Source organism: Heptranchias perlo, chromosome 2 (assembly GCF_035084215.1).
Source record: "Heptranchias perlo isolate sHepPer1 chromosome 2, sHepPer1.hap1, whole genome shotgun sequence".
Classification (NCBI taxonomy): domain Eukaryota; kingdom Metazoa; phylum Chordata; class Chondrichthyes; order Hexanchiformes; family Hexanchidae; genus Heptranchias; species Heptranchias perlo.
In genome coordinates, this window is record NC_090326.1 from 93,954,128 (window position 1) to 93,976,330 (window position 22,203).

A 22,203-nucleotide genomic window follows, 5' to 3' on the forward strand; every position below is an offset into this window, starting at 1 on the left:
CTTTTGATCCAAGCACTTGCAGTAGTATAAACACATTTTTGTTCAATTTGTTTTCTTACTTGTGAGTTTCAAATAGTTGGCTATGTAAGGAAAATTACACCAGCTTGATTAACTGCCCAATAGTATTTGGATCGGAAATGGTGTTAAGAGTTTTTCTTAATGAAATGCTTGTGCATTGTTACAGTGGGTCATTCTGCATTTCTACAAAGGGAGGGGAGGGTTCTTCTGACTTTGATTGCTGCCACTTGCTCTTATCCTACCCTACAACCATGGGCATGCTGACAGGAGGAGGATTTGTGGGTGCGAAACCCAGAAGGGAAGTAGGCGGTGCGACCTTAATGGGGCCAATCAATGCCTCTGGGGGTTTCGCGCCCGACTGCCAGCTTGATTGACAGGCTGGTTGCCTGTTGGGTGAGAGGAGCTACACACCCGGGGCGGGGGGGGGGGGAGAAGAGAAAGGAGAGAGAAAGATCTCATCGGCCATTGGGAGAGAGATGGGGGGGGGGGGGGGGGGGGAGGAGAGGACATCAGACATCACAGGGGATATCGTTTGTAAGGTATATTTATGTAATTTTTTACAATAGGAAATGTAATTTTATTTAATTTATTTAGTCTCTTTTTTACTGCCTGCTTTCGCCAGGCATGAATCAGAAGCCATGGGAAAGCCGCCCAGGTAACGTTAATATCTTTTTAAGGTATACAAAAATTAAACTACCTTAAGTACCTCAATAACGTACATTTGTCCCTTTAATTATCGGCCCGCTGGGTTTAATTGCCGGCGGGACTTCTGGCTTCCTGATTTGCGCACGCACCCAGATGCGTGTGGGTCGTACGTGTTTTTCGGCGGGTTGGAGCCGGGATTCTGTCCCGCTCCATAAAAATGTGATTTTGTTTGCCCCCTGCACCCCGAACCCACCTGGACTTGGCAGTTAAAATCCTGCCCCATGTCTTCCATTGCGCAACTCCGCAGCCATCCCTCACCATCTGTGAGTAGTTATGCAGAAAATCTACTAATTTTAAAGTTTTATTACCTTTCCAAAACTTAAGGAATGCAATTAGTAAAGAATTTGGTGTCTTGAATCATGACCACAATTTAATGGAAATTACTAACAATCTATATTAAAAATACTGGTATAACACCAGTAGGCAGTGTTGTGAGCCTGTCAAGTGATGTAATGTCAAGTGTCAGGGCCACCTAAAGGAAAAAGTAGTAACTCACCTTTGCATTCACGTAGCAGGGGGAAAAATATTAAGAAATGCAAGGAACCATAAAGAAGAAACAAAATGACTACCATCGGAAATCAATTTAAGAGGTACCATTGCAGCCTGCGTATTGATAGCCCCATGAACTCCGCAAGGAAGAAGACAGAATAAGAAAAAAAGCTATTGGAAAGAGAGTGAAGCCTCACAGAATTGTGTAGGTGAGCACAGGTTAACTGCATCAGACAGGCAAGCTAAAAGTCTCCCAAACATGATAAGAGGTGAAAGGCAGGAACCGACACTGGCACACCTTCCGTGGATAAATCTAATGAAGACCAGCACCCCACCCCCCCATTATAGAAAAACAAAGTCACACCACAAACCCGCTACCTTATTGAAGCAAAATCAGCTCTCTGGCACCCATCCCACTGAGGCAAACCCACTTGTCCCTCACCCCATCTCTTCCCCCATCATCCCCCTCTCTCATCACCTTTCCCCTCTCCCCATTCTCACTCTTTACCCTTTCTGCTATACATTCTTTACCCTCTCCATTCTATCCCTCCTTCTCCACTCCCTTCCTGTCCCCCTCTCCTTCTCACCCCGGCCCTTTACTACATCCCCTTCCTCGTCTCTCCTCTGCCCGTCCCCAGTGCACCTCCTCCCTTCGGCCTCCTCTCGACTCCCTCACTATGGTTCAATTATCTCCCTGCCCTCTAACCCTACTTGTCATTGGAATGTGGAACACCACGGGAGCTCAACTCGTTGATTTTTAAATTCGCAGCACTCAACTTTGCAAGCATTCCTACAAAAACAAAGTTAATTTACACATTGTATAGTCCACTTACTTCCAAGGAAATCTTGCCAAACCAGGCAAAAAAGGAACTGTACACAGAGCGAACATAACCAGGAATGTTTCTAATAAGGATGAAGGACAAGATCTGGAAAAAAAATATTTGAAGGAATTTGGTAAGAAATACCATTTATATAGCACAATTTAATCATGAAATAGAAATAAAGGGAAATACCTGCAACACAGAGAAGTAAGGATGAAGCTCATTGCACTCAGTTTTGTTTTTACAGCTGGCACACCATATTGAATAGGTCTGTGTAAACAAGATTGGGTGGATATTTATTGCCAATACACACACATACACTGAAAAAGGGACAAATTGTTATGCACATATTCTGATAACCTATTATTTAGTTGAAGTTCGTTTCCTTCTGTATTTGGATATTAAATTGCTGCTCTATGGCAATGAAGTAAACATAAATTCAGAAAATAAGCTTACAAGTTGCTACTTATTGAAACAAATACAATGCTAAATGAGAGAAAGTCTCTTATAAATTTGGTTCAAATCGCAACATGTACCCCCCTGCCTCCAAGAGGTATTTTCTTCTTGGTCCTCCCTCCTCAAGTTCCCTCATCATCCTCCATTCACTGATCAATACAGCAGGCAGATAAGCTATTTGCAGGCCAAAACCGCTCTCATCCCTGCTACTATGACGAACATAGGAATAATATGGATTGATTTTTTTTTCTTTTTCTTCTCCCACTGGGGAAGAGCTTCCATTAGGTGCTTTTATCAAGTGCCCCAGTGTGCAAATCAGGTCATCCATTTGAAAGATGCTGACAAAGGATCTTCATCCAACTTTTTTTTCAGCTGCTGACAAACTTGCGATGTATTTTGTTTTTATTTCAGAGCTGTGTGTTATGGAAAGTGCATGGGCAGAGGGTGGAAGAGGAGGAGAAAGGAAGGTGACTGGCATGGATGACGGGAAGGGGGCGGGGGGCGCGTTGATGAGACTTTCCACTCAGGGATATGATTTTAGTTACAGTATTGGGAGGCTTAAGAACAAATTTTAGTTTCAGTGGAGGGGGTTGTCCCTTCTCCCCAAGCCAGGCTCCTCTCAGTGAAGGCGGGGTTGGTGGCAATACTTTCCTCTGCTGGGCCTGATACCGCTATGAATGGGCCAGCATTTCCATTTTGGGGAGGAATCCTGTCAGGGACATAAACACGGCCTAGCAGTAAGCAGTGAGTAGAAATTATAGAAATTTACGGCACAGAAGGAGGCTATTTGGCCCATCGTGTCTGTGCCGGCTGAAAAAGAGCTATCAAACCTATTCCCACTTTCCAACTCTTGGTCCGTAACCTTGTAGGTTACGGCACTTCAAGTGCTTATCCAAGTACTTTTTAAATGTGATGAGAGTTTCTGCTTCTACCACCCTTTCAGGCAGTGAGTTCCAGACCCCCACCACCCTCTGGGTGAAAAAAATTCTCCTCAACTCCCCTCTAATCCTCCTACCAATTACTAAAATCTATGCCCCCTGGTTATTGACTTCTCTGCTAAGGGAAATAGGTCCTTCCTATACACTATCTAAGCCCCTCAATTTTATGCCCCTCAATTTTATACACCTCAATTAAATCTCCCCTCAGCCTCCTCTGCTCCAAAGAAAACTTGCCACTTTCCCTCGAATCCAATGGACTCTTACTTTTCTTACCAGTCTGCCATGTGGGACTTTGTCAAAAGCCTTGCTAAAATCCATGTAGACTACATCAAACACGCTACCCTCATTGACCCTCATGATTTTATATCATGTTCTTCAGTGCCAAGAAATCCACATAGATCATGTCCACCGGCTACTACCATGTACTGTATTGTTGGTCTGTTTTGTAAACGGATCAGAAGCCACCTAAAGCAGTTCCCTGCCAAATTTTTCTTTCAGCAGAGAACAAGATAAAACTTGTCAGTGACTGTAAGAGTTTCCAATCGGTTTAGTGGGACTCAATGCTAGCTACAGAATGTGATTCTTGAGGATGGCCATTGCCTGCTGTTGGCAGAATTCATATACTTCAATGAAATTCAACCTGCAGTGCTCTTCAGCCATTGATTATTCTCCAACAGATAAAGGCTGCTCACAATTAACACCATGGGACACTTTGGGGAGGGCAAGCACTTTACAGTTAAAGAGCTTCATCCTATATTAACATCCCTCTTTAAATTCATTCTTGACTTCTAATTTGCAATGTTTTTACAGTTTGGTCAGCTTTGAGATATGTTTGCATTGGTTTATAGATTTAATGTATCTGATTCAAAAGATACACTTCTGAAAAAAGGATTAAGAATTTCTAACCTAAGAGATATATAATATAGCTACTAGAACTTAAGATTTTAGAATTCATTTCTATTATACTTTTAGATCAAGTTAAAAGTTCTGTCTACTAAGATCTGAATATTTTCAATTTAACTATTTTATGTAAAAAATTGTTATTAATCTGATAATATCAATTATATATCTGTTTCTTGGCACTGAAGAACATGATATAAAATCAAAATCAGATTTAGTGCACAAAGAAATTATGATATTTAGTGCACAAAGAAATATGTTAAACCTTATAATAAATGAAGCTGCAAGCACATAATCAACTTGTAATACTTACAGCTAAACTCTTTGATAATGAAGATGACAAGCAACTAGAATTTGTGCAAAAAAATGGCAACATATATGTTCCTGTGGCCATTTATGCATAGGTGCCCATGTCAGCAAAGCAGTTGCTCTGAAACCATGTTGATGTCTAATTCCATGTTAAATTAACATGTTTACAAATGTTGCCTTGTTTATTGTCTTGACTTTATTATTTTTCTTATATAGTTAAATTAATTGACTAGACTTGAGCTATTTTGTGACACCAGGAAGTGAGATTTTTGTCACCTAATTTGACCTCCTCAATAATGGGATGGGAGTGAAAGAGAATTTAATTCTTTCTTTTAAAACTGCATTGCCCAGTAATACCATTTTCAACAGATACTGGGTTCTGTTTTCTGATTAAATTCTTCAGTAGAATGTGATGTCAATTATTCATACTTTTTGATATTGGTGAATAATCAGCCTGAGCTGCCTTATTAGAACTACGCAACACAACAGTTGATGATACCAGAACTGAGAGGATATACTGATCAGGAAAGGTTGAACAGGTTGGGGGTCTTTTCTCTAGAAAAGAGAAGGCTGAGGGCTGACTTGATAGAGGTCTTTAAGATAATGACAGGGTTTATTTTTAGGGTCGACACAGAGAAAATGTTTCCACTTGTGGGGGCATCCATAACTAGAGGTCATTGATATAAGACAGTCACTAATAAATCCAATAGGGAATTCAGGGGAAACTTCTTTACCCAAAGAGTGGTAAGAATGTGGAACGCACTACCACAAGGAGTAGTTGAGGCAAATAGCATAGATACATTTAAGGGGAAGCTAGATAAGCACACGAAGGAGAAAGAATTGGAAGGGTATGCTGATAGGGTTAGATGAAGTAGGGAGGGAGGAGGCTCATGTGAAGCATTAACGCCGGCAGAGACCAGTTGGGTCGAATGGCCTGTTTCTGTGCTGTAAACTCGATGTAACTTCAGCAGGATATCTGCTGTGGTGCATCAGCATCAATTACTGTTTTCAGGTCTGGGAGGGGTGGGCAAATGCTTCTGATGGGGGTTTAAGGGCAGTACGATTAGCTGGAGGTTATGGATTACAGAATGACTCGCAACAACCACCTGTATTGCTAACAGATGACAGTCAAAGGCCCCCTTCTGAAATTAAGAAAGGCAGGTAATTGCCTAGTGAGTATCAAGATTAGAATTATTGTTTTACCATGTGCAGCTTTGCGAAATGGGGGAGAGGGTGCTCTAGGAAGAAGATACCAGTATGGAGCCAGTGCGTGAGTCTCACTGATAGCGTTCAGTCCTGGAGCTGAGTATTGCTCGTGATTCACGGCATATGGATGTTTCAAGAGACTATTTTTTAAATTCCACAAACAGAGAAGTTTCGATGTAATCATTTGTTCTACTGCTCCACTGGGTGTCTTTGTAATGGAACCTGACTCTGAAGGCACTGTATAAATGCAAGTTATTGTATTCATTCCAGCAAAAGTAGGTATCAAGACTGCTCTTTCTGCTTCTTTTACACAGAATTGCAATCTGTACAGTTGTATCAATCTAGTATTTTCCCCACAGCTGACAAAATATCCATAGGTAATCTCATTTATCTAAATTATAATTTGTCACTCACCAAAAATACAACTACTGATGTAAAAAGTAGGAAGGACGACATCCTCGGTGCGAACAATGTCTCTCCTTTGCCTTCAGAAAGCAGGTGACCCTTCTTTAATACACCATAAAGAAAAGCAAAGACCATGCCATGTAGGACTGCCTGTAGAGAAACAGAAGAATATTAAAATAAACAAGTTATATTTTAACAGCATTGAGTAATTTTAAACAAATGCATAGACAACCATGTACTTAAAGGGCACAAAATCTAATATCTCAAACCTTTTTAATCAACTTAATAAAGTATGCAGAAAACAGCAAAAATGATTTTAGAATGATCTGGAAGGTAAAGGCACATTTTGAGTGGAAATTGGTCTCTGTACCCAGTTCTTAATTCCTGCTATGGATGAGCAGATAATCATAAAATCTCATTATAACCTTCCCATGCTTATTCGTCAAAGAATCTATCTAACCCTTAAGCAGGCTCATTTTTTTTTCAGAAGACGACAAAATTCACATCAATCTCAACAACCCAATCTAATCTATTTCTTTCTTCCTATAGGATCTATCTGCTTCAAAACATTAAAAGATAAATCAGATACACAAAAAGCTACAAAATTAAGACATTATTAACCATAAAATACAAATACATTACTAATTACTGCTGAAAGTATCCATTGCAAGTTAAAATAATTGGTTTGTTTTTCATTTATTTTGAAAATACTTCAGCCCTTCCCTTTCAACTTCTAATTTGTAGTACTTTTCAATAGCCCAACTGATACAGGACAAGAATAATTTATATTAACAGTATAACTAATCTTAAATCATATCTATAAATTCAGATTAAGCCTCAAAAGAACTTTAGCCTTGTGATCCATACATTAGGACACTGACAATTAAGCATTTTCTACATTAAAAAACAAGCAGACTTAATTGAAAAAATCAGATTTAAAATTAAAATTGTTTGACAGTTCTTCTGGAAAATTATAACCAATCTTCAGTCTTCCCAGCATCAACATCTCACACTGAGCATGTAGGCAACCGACTCACAGATGACCAATATGTCCTGTAATCATAAATCAGGAAGCACTTGATGCCACTCATGCATGATTCTGCCGTCCAGTTTCCCTTGACCCAAGATTCAGCTCACTTGGTGCAGCTCAAATTGAGGACTGAGCAAAGCAGGGCAAGGAATTAAATAATTCATCCTGCATTCCATGGCTGCTAGTGCACCAACATTCAGCACCACTACACTATCACCAGTGTAAAAACCAATGTATGAAAGATGCATTATACTGAATCTTTGTTTGCTATAGTTAATCAATTCTTGATATGTGTAGGATTTACATCTCAGGTGTTTAATAATACAGCACAGTGGAACTCATGTACAAGGACATGTTGTAGACTTTGTTGTATTGGCAAATGGGGCTATATTTTTTTTTAAAAGAAGACTTTTGCACTTGTTATAATTGAAAAACTGGACAGGTAGGATTGCAGAGAGAGGATACAACTGCAACCTAAAGCAATAATTGACCTAGCCAGTTTTGTTTCCCTATTGTATCAAGTGCCTGTGTACATCTAGGGAAAAGGGAAAAAAAGGAAAGGAGACATTTTCAATTTGTAAGCACTCAACTAATGGATCAGTAGCTAAGTTCATTGTGTGGTGTGGTATTAAGTCATTGAAACAGGGAAGGCCTGAAATTTGATCGCTGGTTTGTACTATTAGCTAATCTTGGCTATGGTGTACTATAGCTGGCCCCAACCTTGGTTGGATGTGGAGGAGAAATCAAAATCAGTTAGGGCTGAAAGCATAAATGTGTGGACATCAGATGGTTAAACAATGACCCCCCCCCCACCCCCTCCCAGACACGCACTCTAGCCCATTTAGACACAAGAAATAGGAGGAGTAGGTCATACGGCCCCTTGAGCCTGCTCCCCCATTCAATCAGATCATGGCTGATCTTTGACCTCAACTCCACTTTCCCATCCGATCCCCATATGTTCTTATTAGGGGAATCAAGAGATAAGAAATGGGAGCAATAGACAAGATACTGGAGGGCTACAGGCACTCATGGAACTGCATCCCACAGTATAAGTTATCACCTTCAGAAGACAAGAGATAGCAGGGGACAAAATACGGTGGGGGGGGGGGGGTGGTTGAAATTGTGACAATATTTACATTACAGTCAAAATCTCAACAGACAAGTTTAAACACTATAAAGCAAGTGGTCCACCCCAATGGATATTGAAGAATTTAAATGAATTATAACCTGGTTGACAGAACAAAAAAAATCTTATGCAAACAGTTTATTGCTGAAAGAATGCATGCACCAAATATCTAAACCTTTAACTTTCAGATCATTTTCTGCCACTGCAGCATTTAACAAAACAGCTGATTGATACAAGGTTACGTACAAAGCGATCTAACTTCCATCGAAACCACCATTCATGAAGGAAGCCCTGCCATTCAAATAGCTTTGAAATTGGCCATACTGAAAAAGCGTTTTCAAAAGAACTCTGAAATAAACAGAAACAAAGTGTTTAGATATTCAGCACACTTGGGGTTCTGGTCTTCACGTTATAAAATGGAGATAGAGGCACTGGAGAAGGTGCAAAAAAGATTTACTAGGACGATACCAAAACTAAGAGGTTATACATATCACAAAAGATTGAACAGGCTAGGGCTTTTTTCTCTAGAAAAGAGAAGACTGAGAGGTGAACTTATGAAAGGTGTTTCAGATTATGAAGGGATTTGATAGGGTAGAGGTATTCTGGTCTTCCCCCGCAAATGGAAACATTTGCGGGGGAAGACCAGAACTAGGAGCCATAAATATAAGATAGTCGCTAATAAATCCAATAGGGAACTCGGGAGAAACTTCTTTACCTAGAGAATGGTCAGAACGTGGAACTCGCTACCACAAGGAGCGGTTGAGATGACGAGCATAGATGCATTTAAAGATAAACATGTGAGGGAGAAAGGAATAGGATATGCTGATAGGGTTAGATGAAGCTCGTGTGAAGCATAAGCACCCGCATGGACCTGTTGGGTCAAATGGCCTGTTTCTGTGCTGTACATTTTGTAAATATAAACTTCCCTGTCAGCTGTGTGAACAAATCTAGTGTCAAAGTATGGTTGAAATTTAATGTAAGTAAACTTAAGTCACAGGTCAGTGCTTGTTCACACTAAAATGTGCAGGTATGGTTTCTAGCTCACCTTGCATTAACGCCTGATAAAACAAAGACTACTTGAACAGCTTTATTCTATTTGGTAAGCAATTGGGTCAGTAAGTTAACATTTAAGTACAGAACTTTCCACCTTCATGGTCAAAGCAATGGTGGTTATACAAATGCAAGTTTTTGTTGTTGGTTCATAGCATGTGTGTTTATAACCCAAGAAATACGAGAAAGTAATTTGACGAGAACTCAAGTTTTACGCTACTGAGGTGACAAACTTGTGTTCAGATGAACAAATAGACAATAGCATAGCAAACCCCTTTTAAGTGTCTCTTTTGTTATTGAGCTTTTTTGGAGGAAAAAGTCTAACCCCTTCTCTAGCAAAGTGCTGCAACAGCCCCCAAAGATGTTTCTTTGTGGATTATCTTTATTTTGCGTATAAACAACTAATGGCTCGGCAGACATTTGAGTGTTAAATGGATGTAATTTAATAAGAATGTAAGCAAAACAAATTAGAAGCGAACAAAAAAAATGAACAATGATGCAGCTATTTAAGCTAGCGAGGAGCTGAACAGTCAGGCCAGAAAAGATCCCAGATTTGTGCTGAGTTACACAATATCTAGTCAGCCTGGGTAACAATGGGGACGGTACAATTGGCCTCTATAACCTTGAGTTATGGATTAGGGGAAGGGAAAGGGAAGAAAGTCAGCTAGGGCTCCCGTTCAACGTACACCAGTTTCTGGCGTGATCGGAACGCGCACCTGATGAAGTCAGCAAGAGGCCCGAGTCAAATTCAGCATTGTGCCCCATTGGATTGAAACCAGTGAGCTGTGGGTGCCAATCAGGTGTCCTGGTGCAGTTCACTGAACAGAATCTTTTTTTTATATTCATTCATTCATGGGATGTGGGAGTCACTGGCAAGGTCAGCATTCTTTGCCCATCCCTAATTGCCTTTGAGAAGGTAAGCCGCCTTCTTGAACCTCTGCAATATTGTGATAATCTGATGAATTCTGGCCAGCTCCGATGCTGCAGTTTGGTCAGGTGGGTGGGTGGCTGCAGAGGCCCAGGCCAGCAGCAGCCCACTGTATTTTTGTGGAGCCAGGAGGAGCAGCAATGTTACTTTTAAAAAGTTTTGTGGCCATATCTTGAGCGACCGACAGGAGTCCCTTTAAGGATTGCTGGTTAGGCCGCTCACACCTAGGTGGGAACTTGCATAGTACAAGCTCTGCCCATTTATAACTAAATTTTAATTCTACAACAGGCATTAGGCACCTAATATATGCAAATTGAGGTGCTAACACCAGTTTCTGGCAGGTGTCCTAGACACCTAAAAGGCACCCACTTCTAATATAGTGACTGGCTTACTTGCAAGACAGATTGGGCGCGGGAGCTTGCAACTCGAAATTGGCAGGACCAGTGATGATTTTAAGCTCGAAAACATGCGCAAAATTAAGCTGAATTTCTCCCCTCCGATCTCTAACGAACGACCCAAGCTGGAAGTGTGCATGTGATGCCTCACATAGCCAGAGAGCTTGCCAATACTCTTGTCCCAGCTGACACATGGGTGACTTCTACCAGAGGACACTTGATATTTATGGAACCATATGCTAGCAAGGAGAGAAGATTGACATAAAATTTGAGAGGAAAGGAAAAATGAATGATAGTGAATTATTACCACCCACGTTCTCTACTGCTAGCATATAGTGCCTGAAATCATCTGCAGGACCAGAAGTGGCCAAATGGGTTGATTCTTTGCACTGAGATTTCTAATGATGATTTATGAAGTACAATTAGAATCATCACCAAGTAAAAGGATACCAATAAATTCAACATTCTTAGAATGAACCAGAAAATTACAATCAACTTTAACAAATAAAAATTAAATATTACATTTGTAGAAAAAAGACTAGTTCTAAAAGAATCTACTGTTGTTCTAGCCTGAACATTATTGAAAGTTTAATGATAACCTCAAACACATGTTCTCAAAGTTAGGGTGCTTGGATTGCATTTTTATTAAAAGAATTTTGACTCTGAGAATGTATCACTTTATGAAGTCTGACAGCCTAGCAGTGTTTCTCAGAACGAGAAGTTGCAAATTAATGCATGTAGATAAACAATAGATCGATGCAAGAACACACATCTCCTCACCTTATGACAGAGGGGATTAAAAATAGAACTCTTAATCCCTTTCTATCTACCTGGAAAGAAAAGCAGCGAGCTCTTCCTTTTTATATTTTTCACTTAAAGAATATAAACACTAACCTGAGAAGCTGCAAGTAGGCATATACACAAAAACAAACCAAGCAATTTGAACACCACCTCCCAATAGGGGGAACAAGAACCTGAATTTTAAAAAATAGAAATTCTATATTAGATTAGTGTACTAATAAATTCAGATTTTTGTAAAACTATAAAAAGGATTGTGAAAACATGTACTGAATACTAAAAATATTTCATGCATACACTAATAAATGTTGTTAAATATAATTCGTGCAACTGGCTAACTTGAAAGTATATGTGAGCATTTGCCTTACGTACCACTATAACCATTTTGTGAAAGAATATAGGTCTTTAAATAGTTCCTCCTCCACTACCACCACCCCCATAATCCCCAGCCAATTTTATTATAGCAAGCTTAAGGATCTGTCCTGTTTCAGATTACAAGAATCACTTATTTTTAAGAACTTGTAGCTATCCCTATTATTTGGGGAAACCTGACCATCTGGCAGTTACATTATGTTTCCCCAGGTGGCAGAGGGTTCTAGTTTCTTGCCTCCCCGTTATTCAAATCTATCTGCCAGTTAGAATAAGTAGCCTTCAGCTCATTGTTTAATCTCTAGTGAACCAGCAAGTGTTTTTGTTAGTTGGCATTTCACACTTCTGGGACATGTGCTTGCATTGGCTGATATTGCACAACCACCCTGCAAAAAAACACGGGTGAGCATGAGGACATGGGAACACTTGGTTCCTGTTATGTCCAAGTCTCTGGTATGCCCTGCCCACTTAATGGTGCAAGTTGTGAAAAAAAAGCATCGCACTTTGAGTTTTCAACATAAACAAGTACTGTACCGTTTTCATCTTTCTTGCCAGTCTGAGGCCAAATGCCTAGAGTGGCATAAATGACCATGAACCAGAAAGTTACTAATGGAACAAAGTAGTAGAATTGATATGGTCGATCCATTACCAGGCATAGCACCACCACCAAGAAATTTAGACGAAATAATATCTGAGAAAGATAATAGTTAAATCAGAGATTACAATTTCCAGCACATCGTCAAAACTAACAGATATCACCCATCAAGCTCCATTTATATACAACCTCAATATAAAAAATTTGTACATTTAAAAATTCCTTTGCAAGCAGAGGTGGTTGGGAATACTGAACACGAATCTCAGTGTTGGTGCCACTTTAGGTTTTTTTTAAACCCACAGAAGCAATATGGTCATTAATTTTTGTTCCCCTTCCACCTCCAATTTCCCTCCCTGCTCTTCTGAAGGTTCACAACTGAAACGTTAGCCTGTCTTTTCTCTTTTCAGAAGCTGATGGACTTGTGCTTTTCTAGCATTTCCTCCTTTTCCACGTTTTTAAGCATGTGCAGATTTTCTTTTTCTGGGACCTTAACAAAAACCATTGCTGATTTTCCCCTCCCTAGCTCAGGGATCAGGGGACAAATGTAGCACCCCAAATGACATCACCCAAGCAACATGGGTTTAACCTGGGCCATTCTGGTTGGTATGGCTCAGTGCTACACCAACAACAACTTGCATTTATATACTGCCTTTAACGTAGTAGAACGTCCAAAGGCACCAAAGGAGTGTTATGTCAAAATTTGACACCGAGCCACATAAGGAGCTATTAGAACAGGAGACCAAAAGCTTGATCAAAGAGGTAGGTTTTGAGGAGTGTCTTAAAAGAGAGAGAGAGAGAGAGAGAGAAAAAGAGAGAGAAAGAAAGAAAGAAAGAGAGGGAGGGAGATAGGCAAAGAGGCTTAGGAGGGAATTCCAGAGCTTAGGGCCTAGGTAGCTGAAGGTACGGCAGCCAATGGTGGAGCGATGAAAATCAGGGAAGCGCAAGAGATCAGAATTGGAGGAGCGCAGAGATCTCGTAGGTTTGTAGGGCTGGAGGAGGTTATAGAGATAGGGAGGGGCAAGGCCATGGGGGGATTTGAAAACAAGGATGAGAAGTTTAAAATTGAGGCCTTGCTGGACTGGAAGCCAATGTAGGTCAGTGAGCACAGGGATGATGGGTGAACGGGACTTGGTGTGGGTTAGGATATGGTCAGCAGAGTTTTGGATGAGCTCAAGTTTACAGAGGGTGCAAGATGGGAGACTGGCCAGGAGGGCATTGGAATAGTAGTCCTTTAAGACGCTCTTTAAAACCCACCCCTTTGACCAAGATTTTGGCCACATGTCCTAATATCTCCTCATATGGCTCGGTGTCAAATTTTGTTTGATAATACTTCTGTGAAGCGCCTTGGGACGTTCTATGTTAAAGGCATTATATAAATGCAAGTTGCTGTTGTTGTAACAAATGCATGGATGAAGGTTTTAGCAGCAGATGAGCAATAAATTTATCTATTAAGCCACCAGGGAAGCTCCTAAAACAAAATGACAAGATTTTGTCAAGCAAAGAGTGTGCCATTATTTTCATACAAGTACAGTACATTGGGCACCAGGTTCTGGATCAATATTAGAGCATGTTTCCTGAAAAGTGCCCAAGGTCACCCCTTACTTTTTTCATGAGAATTTAAGTGGGGATAAAACTTTTTATCCCCCCCCACGAAGTAAATTGATGCACACCAATAAAACATTAAAAAAAAGCCTAATTTTCCAAGGACACTGTCCCATTTTATTCCAAGTGTAACCTCAATTGAGAGGGCAGAATAGACTACCACCACCAACTGCGTTTCCACAAATGTTATCAATACTGCTCCTTGATCAATGAAATCAATGGGTATCCTGAAGCAACATGTGAAGGCATCTTTCCCCCTCTCACCAAGATGAGCCAGTTAAGCTTGCCAAAATCTTCTTTTAGGAATAGCAAGTGTGACTGTCAATATATATTGAGATTCAGATTAAGATCTCCTACTTGGAATTCAAACATTCTAGCACTGCAGTTATTGGGCTAGGTGAGTTTCTATTCAACAGTTTAAAAAAAACAATTGCACAATAGCGGTTAGAGAATTGCATAGAAAATTGTTAGAGCGCGATCTGGATTGAAAACTGTAATGTAGGTTAAATTTCCAAAGTGAAGGGTACATTTTTTTTTAAACTGTAAAGGTTTCTAAGCAAGAGTTAAACACTTTGAACTTTATACACAAGTAAAAGATTAGTTTTATAACATTCAAAAGGCCAGCAAAAATTTTAAAAAATTAAAATTAACAGAATTTTAAAAAAATACCTAACACAACTGCTTTGTGTTTTTTTTTCCCTACAGCTTTGAGCTCAATTTTAACAAAGAGCAACAAAGATAGTAAATACAAATAATTTCCACATTGTACAATCTTTGCATAATTTTTATGTTGCTTACCTGACAGATTCGAGATATTCCATATTCCCCACTTTTCCAAAAGTAAGAAAAGTGCCCATAACCTGTTTGGAACAGGTATGCTGCCACTAGAACGCGAACATGCATGTACACAGGTAAAAACTAAAAACGAAAAGTTTGATATTAGATTACAATTTTCATATCAACGTTAGATAAAATTCAAAATATTACACGTATTTAACAGCAATGGTAAGGAACACCTGTTAATAATTGACAAAATTAAATAAACTTGCAATTCACAGTCTTAACATTTTAACAGCAAAATAACTGACACTTACAGTACTTGCTCCTGATATATGATATATCAGTATAATTAGCTGCATCCAACCCTTCCATTCATCCGTCTGCTCTCTGTTCAACATAGTGGTCTAATAAGAACAAGAATAAACTGTTCATAAACATACATACATTTTCAGTTAATTTAATAATTCCCATTCTAGGCCATCTGCCATTAACCAGGAGCATAAGCTGCTCTGGCCGACAAAAGTCAAAGAAATTCCAAAAATACTGCTTCTGCCAGTCAAGAATTTACAAATGCTTTGATCTCCTTCCAATCACCCCCTTCCCACCCCCACCACCCCCCCCCCCAATAGCTTACTTGCTTACAGATGTGAGCAAGAGCAACCTAGCGTGATTTGCTCTACATTTTTTCTTGCTGTGGAATAGTGCCTATCTCCACTCTGCACCTATCTTTGACCGCAAAGTATTCACAGATAGGAACCTGAATTTTCCAGTGTATTGCGTCACTATGGCACCCTAACAATTTGCAACTTAAAGAAAAGATGATAGCAGCCCCTTCAACAGCAATAACTGCCGTAACTTAGTGGATTCTAGGCCTCAGGAGAAACAAATGAATGACCCCAAGACTTTCTTTGACTTAATATACAGCTCAAACTATGGATCCAGCAATTATTTTACAAAGGGAAACAGATTCCAAAACTTCTATGATCACATTTCACAAAATGAAAAAGTAACCACTCAGGATTGGGACCACATTTTGATATTTTATACTATATATCTGCACAAGTGTTCTGTAAGGTTTGAATTATATAAAGTAGCACTAGGAGACTGTATAAATGAATTGCCTAGTTTTAAAATGAACTACAAAGTCAGTTATATTTTTTAGTTTTGATGCCAAAATGTTGCTGCTCTCACGAATAAATGTACTGCAAAGATTTAAGAGAGAAAATACCTCTTTTGTGTTATCATTGTAGAAAACTCCCAGCACAAGAATATACACCAGTGGTATGAAGAATGTTGAATGTGTGTAATATTTCTGCTCTTTCATGAACAAATCAGCTCTGTCACAGAGATAGAAATAGCCCATGATCAGGCCTAATTTAGAAAGGGACAACAGTAGTTTTTCAGGATTGGAGACTGAAGCTGTAGCAGGTTTCTTCTCTTCTCCACTCTCAACATCAGTACTAGGTTTACTCTTCCGCCAACTACGACAAAAGTAAGTCATAACTATGCAGCCAATGATGCAAATGCCGAAAAAGCAGCCAGTCAATTTCTGAATTAGAGAAAGGGGAGACCGGGGAAGGCAGCATGAACCATCAATGGGCTTCACAATCCTGTTGCAATAGGAATTCATGAGGATCATAGCGTTCTGTAAAAGAAATACAATAATTGATTTTTCATCTTTCAACATTTTACAGGAGATTCTTCAATGTTCCATACATTGAGATTCAAAAATACTCCACAATAGGTATTCATTTTATGTAGGATGCACGCAATGCTAATACTTTTGAAATGTCAAATATTAGTTTATGAAATAATTACCCCCCAGTAATACAGCAATTTGTTAAAAATTCCCAGCATAACAACCAATTCATATAATATATACTTTTTTTGAGAAATGTTCACTTTTACCGGTTCATCAGATATTTTCCATGTCCAGCATCAAAAGTCTCTCCTGTAAGTGATCCCTTGCTCCCTATAAATTGCATCCCGATTTTATACTTTATCTGGTGACAGTGCTACTTGGGGGTCAACCAGAAATCCTTGCAACTATAATTAGCTCACAGCATTGTCACAAGCACCCTCATTATTTATTCTTCTGTCATCTGAAAATATCAGACCTTGCCCTAGTCAAAAAGGAGGCATATGACATGCATAGACAGCTGGGATCAAGTGGATCCCTTGAAGAGTATAGAGATTGCCGGAGTAGAGTTAAGAGAGAAATCAGGAGGGCAAAAAGGGGACATGAGATTGCTTTGGCAGATAAGGCAAAGGAGAATCCAAAGAGCTTCTACAAATACATAAAGGGCAAAAGAGTAACTAGGGAGAGAGTAGGGCCTCTTAAGAATCAACAAGGTCATCTATGTGCGGAACCACAAGAGATGGGTGAGATCCTAAATGAATATTTCACATCGGTATTTACGGTTGAGAAAGGCATGGATGTTAGGGAACTTGGGGAAATAAATAGTGATGTCTTGATGAGTGTACATATTACAGAGAGGGAGGTGCTGGAAGTCTTAACGCGCATCAAGGTAGATAAATCTCCGGGACCTGATGAAATGTATCCCAAGACGTTATGGGAGGTTAGGGAGGAAATTGCGGGTCCCCTAGCAGAGATATTTGGATCATCGACAGCTACAGGTGAGGTGCCTGAAGATTGGAGGGTAGCAAATGTTGTGTCTTTGTTTAAGGAGGGCGGCAGGGAAAAGCCTGGGAACTACAGACCGGTGAGCCTGACATCTGTAGTTGGTAAGTTGTTAGAGGGTATTCTGAGAGACAGAATCTACAGGTATTTGGAGAGGCAGGGACTGATTAGGAACAGTCAGCATGGTTTTGTGAGAGGAAAATCATGTCTCACGAATTTGATTGAGTTTTTTGAAGGGGTAACCAAGAAGATAGATGAGGGCTGTGCAGTAGAACGTGGTATACATGGACTTTAGCAAAGTCTTTGACAAGGTACCGCATGGTAGGTTGTTACATAAGGTTAAATCTCACGGGATCCAAGGTGAGGTAGCCAATTGGATACAAAATTGGATTGACGACAGAAGACAGAGGGTGGTTGTCGAGGGTTGCTTTTCAAACTGGATGCCTGTGTCCAGCGGTGTGCCTCAGGGATCGGTGCTGGGTCCGCTGTTATTTGTTATTTATATTAATGATTTGGATGAGAATTTAGGAGGAATGGTTAGTAAGTTTGCAGATGACACCAAGATTGGTGGCATTGTGGACAGTGAAGAAGGTTATCTAGGATTGCAACGGGATCTTGATAAATTGGGCCAGTGTGCCGATGAATGGCAGATGGAGTTTAATTTCGATAAATGTGAGGTGATGCATTTTGGTAGATCGAATCAGGCCAGGACCTACTCCGTTAATGGTAGGGCGTTGGGGAGAGTTATAGAACAAAGAGATCTAGGAGTACAGGTTCATAGCTCCTTGAAAGTGGAGTCACAGGTGGATAGGGTGGTGAAGGCATTCAGCATGCTTGGTTTCACTGGTCAGAACATTGAATACAGGAGTTGGGATGTCTTGTTGAAGTTGTACAAGACATTAGTAAGGCCACACTTGGAATACTGTGTACAGTTCTGGTCACCCTATTATCGAAAGGATATTATTAAATTAGAAAGAGCGCAGAAAAGATTTACTAGGATGCTACCGGGACTTGATGGTTTGACTTATAGGGAGAGGTTGGATACACTGAGACTTTTTCCCCTGGAGAGTAGGAGGTTAAGGGGTGATCTTATAGAAGTCTATAAAATAATGAGGGGCATAGATAAGGTCGATAGTCAAAATCTTTTCCCAAAGGTAGGGGAGTCTATAACGAGGGGGCATAGATTTAAGGTGAGAGGGGAGAGATACAAAAGGGTCCAGAGGGGCAATTTTTTCACTCAAAGGGTGGTGAGTGTCTGGAACGAGCTGCCAGAGGCAGTCGTAAAGGCGGGTGCAATTTTGTCTTTTAAAAAGCATTTGGACAGTTACATGGGTAAGATGGGTATAGAGGGATATGGGCCAAGTGCAGGCAATTGGGACTAGCTTAGTGGTATAAACTGGGCGACATGGGCCGAAGTTGCGTGTTTCCATGTTGTAAACTTCTATGAGTCTATGAATGACAAATCTGGTTCATTAATAGTAAAAAGAAACAGCGCTGAATATCATTACAGCAGATTTCATGTTATTACAAAACCTTTAACTTGCACCTCATCAAAAACCTCACTACACAGCTAACTTTCCTTATATACTAAAACTGGATCAGCATCTGTAATGAAAAGCTATACAGAAACATCTTGACCTCTATCTAGATGAGCCCAGAGGAACTGAAAAGCTGCAGCAGCCTGTTGAAATATATCTTTCTGCCCGAGTCACATAATAAATGCCAAACACAAATTCAATTGCATGTGTTACCAAGTCTTTTAGCTGAAACTGATTTCAATCCTGAAAACAACGTGTTAAGGGGTTTACAGTTGTTTTACAATCAAAATGCATTTACATATGAAAAATTCAATGTCTTTGAACTGTTCCTCCACAATGGCAATTCCCATCCACCCATTAGGGAATTTGGATTTTGCCCTCAGCCCACAGAAATCAACCTTGCAGCAAAACAAATTTATAGTGACCTGTGAGACAGACACATACAAAAAATGCACAAGATTTTATGACAGAACTCTCTATCATCTCAAAGTTCTTACTGTCCTCCACAGAATTAAAAAGTATTTAAGTTTTAGCTTTGAAGATTAAATAATCCACATCAGTTCGGCATCAAATTAAAAATATAGAATCATAGAAGTTACAACATGGAAACAGGCCCTTCGGCCCAACATGTCCATGTCGCCCAGTTTATACCACTAAGCTAGTCCCAATTGCCTGCACTTGGCCCATATCCCTCGATACCCATCTTCCCCATGTAACTGTCCAAATGCTTTTTAAAAGACAAAATTGTACCCGCCTCGACTACTGCCTCTGGCAGCTCGTTCCAGACACTCACCACCCTTTGAGTGAAAAAATTGCCCCTCTGGATCCTTTTGTATCTCTCCCCTCTCACCTTAAATCTGTGCCCCCTCGTTATAGACTCCCCTACCTTTGGGAAAAGATTTTGACTATCGACCTTATCTATGCCCCTCATTATTTTATAGACTTCTATAAGATCACCCCTTAACCTCCTACTCTCCAGGGAAAAAAGTCCCAGTCTGTCTAACCTCTCCCTGTAAGTCAAACCATCAAGTCCCGGTAGCATCCTAGTAAATCTTTTCTGCACTCTTTCTAGTTTAATAATATCCTTTCTATAATAGGGTGATCAGAACTGTACACAGTACTCCAAGTGTGGCCTCACCAATGCCCTGTACAACTTCAACAAGACATCCCAACTCCTGCATTCAATGTTCTGACCAATGAAACCAAGCATGCTGAATGCCTTCTTCACCACCCTATCCACCTGTGACTCCACTTTCAAGGAGCTATGAATCTGTACTCCTAGATCTCTTTGTTCTATAACTCTCCCCAACGCCCTACCATTAACGGAGTAGGTCCTGGCCCGATTCGATCTACCAAAATGCATCACCTCACATTTATCTAAATTAAACTCCATCTGCCATTCATCGGCCCACTGGCCCAATTTATCAAGATCACGTTGCAATCCTAGATAACCTTCTTCACTGTCCACAATGCCACCAATCTTGGTGTCATCTGCAAACTTACTAACCATGCCTCCTAAATTCTCATCCAAATCATTAATATAAATAACAAATAACAGCGGACCCAGCACCGATCCCTGAGGCACACCGCTGGACACAGGCATCCAGTTTGAAAAACAACCCTCGACAACCACCCTCTGTCTTCTGTCGTCAAGCCAATTTTGTATCCAATTGGCTACCTCACCTTTGTGGTTTATTTCAAAACTAGATAATTAATTTACACAATCCACATAATTTCAGAAGGCCTTTAAAGATTAAGATGCTCCCAGAGGGTTACAAGATTACTTTTACTGGATAGGAATCAACCCAAGAGACTGCAGACATAAGCTCTGTGCACATAGCTTAATACTAATTGAGAAATCTTGTACAGGGGCCAAAAGCATAAAGTATGGGAAATAAATGGCATCCAGAGCCACGAAGGAGCACTTCTCCCAGATCTTGTACCGTGTTCCTCCAACCAATAAGTAATACCATATTGTATAGAGTGCTATTGCTCACTAGTTTCTTTTCCATCTAGGTGATTGACTACTCCCAAATCAGTTATCAATAAAGGGTCACATATTTCAAGAGGCAAAATTTTAGACAGTTTCCCATAATGTTTTATTTAGAAAAGTTTAATATCTATTCCAGCACCAGAAATCTAAACTGTTGTACCTGCTTAGTCTGCTTTACCTACACTGCATTTATGTAGGGATATTAGTTACAAGATTGAGGCCAACTTGGCAACAGAATATGTGTCGTCCATATACAAAGTACACCTTTTATTTCATTCCTCATATCTGTTCATTATTTACTCCAACTTATCATTTACCTATATTGGATTTCCCTCCTAATAGGACCTATCCATGCTTGAAGAAGCAACCACTCGAGGTATATATAGTGTGTTTTCATGGTTAAGAAAGTGCCATTTTGAAATGAACATATTTTTTGCATGGGTGAAACTGTTCTGAGCCCTTTACAGAAGGCCATGGACATCTTCCACTACAATTTGAACTTGTGTGCCACAATATGAATTATGTTGCAACTAAGTTACAAAAGGACAGAAGGATGCCTTATAATCTACACCGAAAGTCAGCAGATGCTCTTACGCAATTTGATATATACATGCGAAACAGTGGATTTATAATGAATTCTAATCGTTCAATAATACAAAGGCTCCATAAGCATTTCCAGGTTTCTGAACTTAAATCTTTGTTGCTAAAGCATGCCAGGAGGTAGTTCATCCAAAATCTTTAATAATAATTTAGTGATAACTCTTGATTTGATAATTTAACTGCAAGAATTAATAAAACTTGAACAGTTTACAGCTATTGTCACAAGATACCTACAATGTCTCTAGTGGTTTCAGGTAAATGCAGGCCATCTAAGGATCCTACAATGGTTTCTTCTGCAACTAATTTGGAAGCCCGGAGGATCTTGACCTTGGCTGCCACATTTCTGGTACTGCTGTTCAAAATGCTCAAAGCTGCATTATTGTATAAGCCAATCCTCTGATTAGTGATCATTTTCCTGTTCTCACTCAGCAAATCCTCATATACTGGATCTAAGAAAAATAAAAATAAAATCACCATAAGTCAAATTTAGTATCTCAGATAACCTACAGAA

At 39.8% G+C, this 22,203-nt stretch overlaps 1 protein-coding gene across 1 annotated transcript in view; it reads right to left on the bottom strand.

Annotated features, from left to right (window-relative positions):
• The window catches only part of casd1 (CAS1 domain containing 1), a 113,458-nt gene that overhangs the window by 5,997 nt on the left and 85,258 nt on the right, over positions 1-22,203 (bottom strand). Inside the window, exons 8-17 of the mRNA XM_068004418.1 lie at positions 21,927-22,141; positions 16,149-16,565; positions 15,235-15,324; positions 14,939-15,058; positions 12,478-12,634; positions 11,671-11,750; positions 8,650-8,751; positions 6,257-6,397; positions 2,226-2,303; positions 2,046-2,138 (exon numbers count right to left, since the gene is read on the bottom strand). Coding sequence (XP_067860519.1) covers positions 2,046-2,138; positions 2,226-2,303; positions 6,257-6,397; positions 8,650-8,751; positions 11,671-11,750; positions 12,478-12,634; positions 14,939-15,058; positions 15,235-15,324; positions 16,149-16,565; positions 21,927-22,141 — 1,493 coding nt within the window. The remainder of the gene's footprint in view (positions 1-2,045; positions 2,139-2,225; positions 2,304-6,256; positions 6,398-8,649; positions 8,752-11,670; positions 11,751-12,477; positions 12,635-14,938; positions 15,059-15,234; positions 15,325-16,148; positions 16,566-21,926; positions 22,142-22,203) is intronic.